At 37.9% G+C, this 8,863-nt stretch overlaps 1 protein-coding gene across 2 annotated transcripts; it reads right to left on the bottom strand.

Moving 5' to 3' along the window:
• Positions 1-866: 866 nt before the first annotated feature.
• On the bottom strand, positions 867-8,450 carry serbp1a (SERPINE1 mRNA binding protein 1a). 2 transcript variants are annotated; one of them, XM_056460115.1, is made up of 8 exons: positions 8,089-8,450; positions 5,817-6,036; positions 4,522-4,662; positions 4,357-4,425; positions 4,157-4,231; positions 3,211-3,382; positions 2,256-2,444; positions 867-1,945 (listed from the first exon to the last, which is right to left on the bottom strand). In XM_056460115.1, the coding sequence occupies exons 1-8, from the start codon at positions 8,342-8,344 to the stop codon at positions 1,886-1,888; spliced, it is 1,182 nt and encodes a 393-aa protein (XP_056316090.1). In that variant the 5' UTR covers positions 8,345-8,450; the 3' UTR covers positions 867-1,885. The 2 variants fall into 2 exon arrangements, with proteins under 2 accessions (XP_056316090.1, XP_056316089.1); XM_056460114.1 differs by having other exon boundaries at positions 4,357-4,428.
• Between the last annotated feature and the right edge of the window lie 413 nt (positions 8,451-8,863).

The raw sequence follows: 8,863 nt of genomic DNA on the forward strand, positions 1-8,863 counted from the left end.
TGTTCATGGCATAAGTTTTCACATGCAAAATGGCTGAACATGGTGTCAATGGATTTTTCTCTACATTTCCATTTCTTGTTTTTACGTAAATCTGTCTACAATCGGTACATTTCTGCCAGGTGAATCTTGACTTTTTCCAATGAAGGTGCATCTCAGAGGAGATTCTATAATCACATTTCTACTTTTGTTTTTTCTTTGTGCTATGTAGTGCTTGCTGTCTTTTCCTTTCTGTATCAAAATGACAAGGTCTGTCAACAAATTACAGTATAAACAGCAAAAACTAAAATAGCCATAATTTACATCAGAACACCCCTCAAGAGTACTGTTGTGTATTGACAACATGACTAAGTAATTTGACTGTCTTAATCATACATAAAGACAAAGGCTTGTCATTCTGACGGCACTGACCTGTACATTGATACAGAAATTTAGTTTTGAGATAAATTAAGGATTTTGAGCAGGGGTTTTGCAGGTAATCCATTGTGTTTTGCTATTTGTACGCATTGTTTTGAAAAACGTAAATTTAAATTCTGAGAAATATACCAAAGCGGCTGAGAAAAACTAATGTCATCGACTCTGTTTCAATCCAAAACTATATCATGGACTATGAAAAATAATTGTAATATATTGTTTATTTAGTCTTTTTCACCATATCTTAATGTATTAACTGAACTATTTTATTGATTGAATATTGAAAATGTTTTGTTTTTTTACTTCAACTAATGTGATGTAAAAGAACTTCACAGTTTACTCAAACAATAAACAGCACTGAAATGAACTGTCCAATATTAAAAAAAAACAACCCATCTGATACAAGAGTTTGAGGCAGTTCTATGTTTGAAATTAAAGTCCACACGACCACTCGGTATGAATCGACCATCTTTTAATTATTGACAGAGGTCTAATAGCAGGGTAGGAATTCACACATTATCATAGCACTCAGCTGTTCCACGCTGAACAGGAAGTTGTTTCTTTCAGATCAAGTATGCAGTAGAGCTGTTGTAAAAGCAATGGGGCAGAAAGAAAACATCATTTCTAACAGGATTTATCCATAACCTGGCTTACATTAATCAGTAAACAGGAGTGCGGTGTGTAAACTTGCTTGTTGTATTTACACCAGAACTTTGCGTTACAAGTACGATACTATCCTGAGTTACCAGAGGCAATGGCATCAAAGACACCATTTGAAGCTTACAGTGGTCATTCAATAAAAAAATCATTTGAATTACATCTCGGCGTTAAGGTCTGAATCAGAAATTGTACATTTAATCAAAATGATTTTACGGTTTTAAAGCCTTGCTTTCAGGGATGGGAGGTGTTTAATACCAGAACTAAAATGCTCTATAATTCCCTTAGAAATGCAGTAACCTTTAAAAATTAAAAGACTAACCTGTAGATCACATCCCAGAAAAGGGCGGCCCCTGTTTCAAGGAATTTGTGTGTAAAAAGCAAGCAAGCTACGGGACACCTTAAGATAAACTGGTGCGCTCTTCACACCTATTTTTGGAAATGCATATTTTCAAGCAGCAGTACAAAACGTATCCATGAACAACGCATCATTTCTGAAAAGAAAAACAAAAGAAAGAAACAATAAAAGAAACACTGTATGAAAACATCCCTGCTACCTTGTCTAAATACAAAACCTCGACCAATAATTTGCTTCATAACAGCAAGAAGTCCGTCCGTTGTTTTTTTTGTTTTTGTTTTTTTAATTTTTCCTTCTTTTTTTCTAAAACAGGTAAAATTCTGTCCTCAGGGGTGAATGGCATGGATGACAGTCTTCCATCATTTCATCTGCTGAAGAATCCGTTAGCATGCAAGCCTTGTAGACAAGGACCCATGGAGGAGTGATCCTCCTGGGTGAGCCGAGAGCTGTCTGTGCAGCTTAAGCCAGGGCTGGGAAAGCCTCTGGGTCGTCCACATTAGGGACAGACACTCCTCCGACCTATAAAATAAATAAATAGATAGATACCGGAACAATGAGAAGTCAAACGTCTTAAATTCGGGAATTATGGTTCATTTCTGAAAATATCTGGCAAAAGACCCCCCCCCCCCCCCCCATCAAGAAACTATGAATGGCATTATTCAAGCATTTGATATCTATCAGAATGCACTAGGCAGCTTTTTATTTTGAAACAATGACTCATGTATATAAAACCCTGGGATTTTATAAATCCCAAATTGATTTACAGATTAATAATTGACACACACAAAACGTGCATGCCTGTAGATACTGAAATGCACATATCATGTACCTTGTCTGGCCTGCGTTCACGAGGTGGTCTGGTAGCAGCAGCTGCCCCACGGCCACCTCTGCCACCTCGTGGACCTCCACGACCACGTCCCGGGCGGCCCAGATCTCCAAAGTTAATCTCCAGCTGGGATGTGATGTCATTAGCGGGCTTGCGGAAGTGATGGTCACCAGCAGCATCATCAGCAGAGGCCTGCGATACATACGTTACAACAATGCTCATTTCCCAACATCCAGACACCAGTTTACCACTTCATTTCTCATAAGGAAGAGGGAAAAAAATGGAAGAAACAAAAGGAAAAACAAATTAAAGATCTCAAAGCTTTCCCAAGTCTTTAGTGTAAGTTTAAATAATGATCTTGCATTCAAACATCAATCGTTACTTCTTTATGTCATACCGGGGGTCAATGGCTTTAATTATGGTGAAAATACGATTGAATTATACCAAAATAAAAAGATTAACCTTCTTATACAAACTTCAGGACTAAATTTAAATGTAATTGGTTAAAAAAACTTTCCAAAGTTGTTAATGGAATAAAAACACTCAGAGATCAAACAGCATCAGTCTAATCTAATGTTTAATGAACAGTGACTTAATATTTGAACAGAATCAAAAACCTCTCAGTGCCATCTAAAATTTCCATCGAAATGAACATTATTCTCATCCTCCTTTGTTTATGTTGAGACATTTTACTTTATAGACCGGGAAAAGAACTTATTCTTTACCATAAAAGTGATGTTACTGAACATACACACAGGAGGCTGATAAAAATGCTAATTTAAGAGGAAAATTTCAGATGGCATTTAGAGGTTTTTGCATCTAAACTCTTCATTTCAACCACACATCCAGGCAAACTGCATGTAGAGTAGCAGCAAAAACTCATTCAGCACAAAACAGACAGACCAAATTTCGAACAATAATGGCATGTTTAATGATTCGAAGCTGCCATTTTACTTACATCCTCAGCCTTGGACTTGTGCAGAACGTATCCTTTCTTCCAGTCGGCTCCCTCATTGGCCTTACGAATGTTGAATTCCACTTTGGCTCTCTCTTTATCCTGCTGGGCCTTCCATTCATCCAGAGACATCTCCTTAGGGCCTTCTTCTTTTGCCTCTTCAACCTCATTCTCCCTGTGGGAACATCACAACAAAATTGAGCTAAACTGAATAGTCCAATTAAGTCCCAAAACTCACAGTTAACCAAGTAAAAAAACACTACATCCCCCAATTAAATAAATAATAATAATAATAAACGTGTGATTTTAAAGGAGCCATTATTACCAAATCAATTGTAATTAGGGCTGCTCGATATTGGAAAAACCTGCCATACCTACGATATTTTGCTCATAATTATTCAGAAAAAAAAGCATTTTTTTTTAGATTGATTGAACTGAAGACAATTAATATTATATATATATTATATATATATATATATATATATATATATATATATATATATATATGTATGGTTTTCTTTGGAATGTAACATTACTGAGGTACAGAAATTCCATAACCATTTGTAAATTAACAACATAGCAGTCATTGTTTAAATAAATACAATTAATTATTGCTAAAGCTTTAAAGTCGGTTTAAATTGACTTGTAATCTTGTAAACATGTAATCTTACAACGTCACTGGTCTTAAAAGCACATCCAAACGAAATATTTTCATTAATAATAAACTTTGCAAATCATGTTCTAAACTGTGGTGGCTGTTTATTATAATGCCAACTCGACATTGCCATATCAATGTTGAAAGAATATATTGTGTAGCCCTAATGCTAATATTGCACACACAGTTTTTTGTTGCAAATTTCAAGTTGCAACAAATGCCAAACATGACAGCAGCAAACGACAAGCAATGACTCAGCAGTGCTGTGCTAATTGCAAGCTGAAGTGTACACACTTGTTCTCCGAGTCAGCAGGTGGGTGTTCTTCTCCTTCAGGGGTGTCCTCGGTGACGTTTGATTGGTCAAGCTCACTGTAAATAAACAAATGTATCCAATTTCACAAAACTAACCAGAACAGCATCATTGACCACTCCGAATGCATCTCATCTCAACTGCGATCTTAAGATCATCAACATAAGCCCATCGCTCTACTGACCTCAACTCATCCTTAACAGTGCCCCAGTTATGAGATCCACTGCCTCCACGTTTCTCCTCTGCTTTCAGGCTGCTGAAACAAAAAATAACACTTAGCTTTGACATGTCACACACACACACAGGCCGAGTTATCATTGGGGTCAACATATGGATGCAAATGACTTACGATCGGTCGCTGCCGCTGTGTCTGTCAAACTCGCGTTTGCCGCGTGAGTCAAAGCCGTCAGTCCTGCCAACACCTCTGCCTCGGCCTCCGCGCCCCCCTCGGGGACCTCCACGACCCCGGAATGGCCTGTCACCCATAGTCCTGATGAGGAGAGATAATTGAGCTGTTAGAGAAGCGTCTCATTGTTTAATCACCTTAAACTGAATCTTAATTAAAGATTTGTGTTTATGCAGGGGAAAAAACAAAGCAAGATTCCTAACATTCTGTGCTTAAATAATAACAGAACTTTTCTTCCAAACTATTAGAATTTTTTTTACATAAAGTACTTGAATGAATGTTGAAATGTGAGCAATGGACTACCAAATGTGAGCTAAAGTGTGTGTAATAGTGCCAAAATTAGACAAGTCACCTCAAGATCATGCTTTTAGTAGGCGTAAAATACACCATGCTAGATCCATGATCCATACAAACCATGACTGTCGCTTCAAGACTCACATGACACCCGGTTTAATCGGGCTTTTTGTTTTTAAGGCTAGAAATTTCTGAAAGAGCTGCACTGAAACTATATTGACAGTGGAGTTATACATTTAAATAAAAATCTTGACTTCCCTGTAAAACAACGATGATGAAAACGAGGCTAAGATCAAAACTGTGACACTATGTAGGCCCTGTGGCATGAGAAAGATGCATGAAGGAGGCAAAACTGAGCAGAACAGATGATAAAAACCTAAATTATTTCACAAAACGTACTCAAGCTCGCACAACTGGTTGTCACAATTGAAACAAACAGCTGCAAAAAAAATCTAATGAGTAACATAAACACAGCCTCTGTGCGTTAGACCTGAATAAACCTGTTACTACCAGTGTCATTACTATTAATGAAACGATATAGGGAACCACTCATTGGATTTTTAAATTTCTACATTATTTTGTTCATAGTATTTTTCATCATGTACCTATATTTGTTTGACTGCTCTTACTATGGAAAAAAATTAAATAATACTTAATTTGTTTATGCTTTCTTTGTTTTACTTTTGTTAAATGGAAACACATATTTGATCCAAAAAATTGTGTTCCTGGACTCAAACCTGTAATGTGATTTGAACTGAAATGTGAGCACTTGAACCACTAGCATTTAGAAACTCGCGCTGATTTTGAAAAAACAAAAATAGGAAAAAAGCATTTAAAAACCCAAACAAGCATATTTCTGCTGGTGCTATTAAATGCGTGAATACAAAACTTCATTGAGGATCAACCACGTATTAGCACACACAAAACAAGGTCAATTGACTCACTTCTCAACTGAGAATTCTCCACCCTCAGCAGGTTTTTCATCAGCGGGTTTGTCAAAGCGTCGTTCACGTGGTGGCCTCCTGTCAGGTCGCCTGTCTGCTGGTGGACGACCCTCCCCCTGTCCTGCCTGCTGCTGAGGCGCCTGCTGCTGCTGCTGCTGTTGTTGTTGTTGGGATCCCTGTTGACCCTGCTGCTCCGGCCGGCGGCCCATCTTCCTCATGCCTTCAAAAAAGAACCACAAAATTCAACAAAACACCACTGACATTAACGAGCATCTCATAACACAACATTATGACTTGCCCTATGCTGGAAATTTCTTTTTTTAAACTTAAGCCCATTGTATACATTCAGTATGTGCAAGGCTCAAAATAACAAATTTCATCACCAGAACCAGATTATGTATTGGTATACATATGAATTTATGCACTAATTAGATTGTCCACAAGGTGGCAAGACAACCTGGATGGTGGTTTAAAGATACAAAGATGGAAGAAATACTACTTAAAAAGGCAAAAACAACAAATGGGCATGTTGGGCAAGTATTTAGCTATATTGAAAGATATCTGAGACTAGTCAATGTGTTTATATTTATAAAAAAAAAAAAAAAAAAAGCACGATATTGCTAATAACTTGTGGAGAGAAACAGCACAGACACTGGACAACAATGAACATATTCAGCATTCGTGTCAAACTACACTTTGGAATTTCATGTGAATCATTTTTAAATGTGCTTAAATTGTGTCAAAAAAAAAAAACAAACAAGTCAGCCACAAGCCCTCCTTAAAAAAATGTAAAGAATCTTGGTTGCACTGCGTGCTTTTCAACATTTGGGTTACAATAGTTATGTGCACAAGACTAAGTTAAGTAATTTACTTGTAAATAACTACATTAAGAAAATGTTATTTTAGATGGGAAAATTGCTTTACATTTATGATAACTAAAAAACAAAAACTCAGACATTTGTGCTTTTTCTTTAAAATGTACACAATATGGACATTAAATTATTGTTGTTTATAATCAGACATTAAGCGTTTTCTTTTTTGTCATGAATAATCAGATGTTATATTACGAGTTTAGGGAATAAAAGCTTTTAATTGCCCGATCAAGAGGCTGCATGCTCGAACCTTCATCTAGCTTTTGTAGCCAAACCTAATTGAGCCTAGGTGTGCTCACTCTTAATTATTTAACTTTCAAAGTAGTCTTACTCATTTTTTACTGTGGCGTCTGCCGTCATTTTTATAGTAAGTATAAGATGAATGAGAGTGAACATTCTGTGAAACATATTTTGTAAACTGAAAGAACACTTTTCGTTATATGACCAAATTAGAGGTCTAACTGAACTATCATTTTATTACCAGAAAACTCTCAAATGCCCATGAAGGGGTGTAGTAGGTCAATACAGATTATAATCTTCTTATTCAGCCTAACTGCTTATTTTTCTCTTAATTGTGCACAGAAAGTAATTTTCTTTTAATAATCCCCCATCTCAAGCTACAAACTCCACGTTGTGTCGATAATAATGGTCTGCGCCTCTTGTGATTGACTGATCCCACCCTCCACCTACCGAAATAGACGCTCTAGCGCGCAGCCCAACAGCTGATCACGCGCCCGCCCGCAGTCCCGCCTGCGCGCACCTGTTCACGATCCCACTGCCTCCTCTCATCCAGATCGGTCAAACAGGGCCACTGACACCCGAAAATACTTTGACAAGCCTTCCTTCAATACTACTACCAGCCTGAAGCGGGTTTAAAGCACACGCTGAAGTTTAAAAGCCAGTAAATAACACTAGGAGGGTGTTCAATGGGAGTGTCGTGTGCGAGAGGACGGGCACTGTTGCCTCAAACACGAGGTTGGAGCTGCACTACACGAGCAATGCTTGAAAGCCATGTGATAATGAGCTGTTCCGACCCTAGACAGTTTAACGTTAGAGATATTTAGAAGGGTTTTTTCCACTTTAGTCTGCATAGTTAAACGGGTGAAAACATCTGACATTTTAATAAACAAACTGATGGTTATCAGTAACGTTAGGCCTGCACTACTTGAAGATCTAGAAAAGAATAAAGCAGCAACAGGTTATCCTAAGTCTGTGGCTTTTATATCAATCCATGAAGCCAACGCGGATTTTTGCTGATAAAGCTGGAAGTTTTCGAGGTGTCAGGCAGTTCATAAACAATAGTGATGTGCGTGACCTCATGGGCTTAGCAGCGCGTTTTGCACGCTGAACACTGAGGAAATGTGTGGTTAAATAACGAGTTTAAAGCATGAGAAATTTACCATCTTTCTTGAGAGGAACGGGGGCTTGTGTTTCTTCCTTCTTATCGGGAAGCGGGTTTCTCCTCTCCTTCTGCGACTCCTTTTTGGGCTGCTTTGCAGCCTGCGCGGCGGTCTTGGCGGCACCAGGGACGGTCGCGTCCTTCTTCTTCTTTTCTGCCTGCTTTAACACCTCGAACGGATCCTCTTCGTCATCAAATAGCTGGTCGAACCGATTGGTTACGACACAGCCGAAACCTTCTTGCAGATGTCCGGGCATGATGGCCCCCTTTCAGCAGGATTCTCCTCCGATTCTACGGGGCTTGAGCGAGCACTTCGCTGCTAGATGCCACAAGATGGCTGGAAAAGACTTGCACTTCTCTTCCGGCGTGAATTCATCCGGGACTCTGACCGCAAAGCAGTATGGGACGTGTAGTCAAATAACTTAACCCAGAACAAAAATATTGATGATCGCTAAATGAAATATCCGACTTTTAAATTGTAATTGTACTACGACTCAAGGGAAAATTTAATCATTTGCACTTTGATCGTTTTTATATCTTTTTATAACAGGCCTTTTGTTATGTAGGGCTACCGCGTTGAACGAGAAGCCACATGAGAATTTTATTTGAAGACAAAAGACGACTAAAAATTAAAAAAAAAATGTTGGATTGACTTTCATAATAAATGATCACCATTTCCACCATTCTTCAAAATATCTTCATTTCTGTTCAATAGAAAAAGACACTCTTAATTGTTTGAATGTAATGTTTTTTTTTTTTTTTTTTGTTTTTTTTTT

The sequence above is a fragment of the Danio aesculapii genome, chromosome 6 (assembly GCF_903798145.1).
Source record: "Danio aesculapii chromosome 6, fDanAes4.1, whole genome shotgun sequence".
Lineage (NCBI taxonomy): Eukaryota > Metazoa > Chordata > Actinopteri > Cypriniformes > Danionidae > Danio > Danio aesculapii.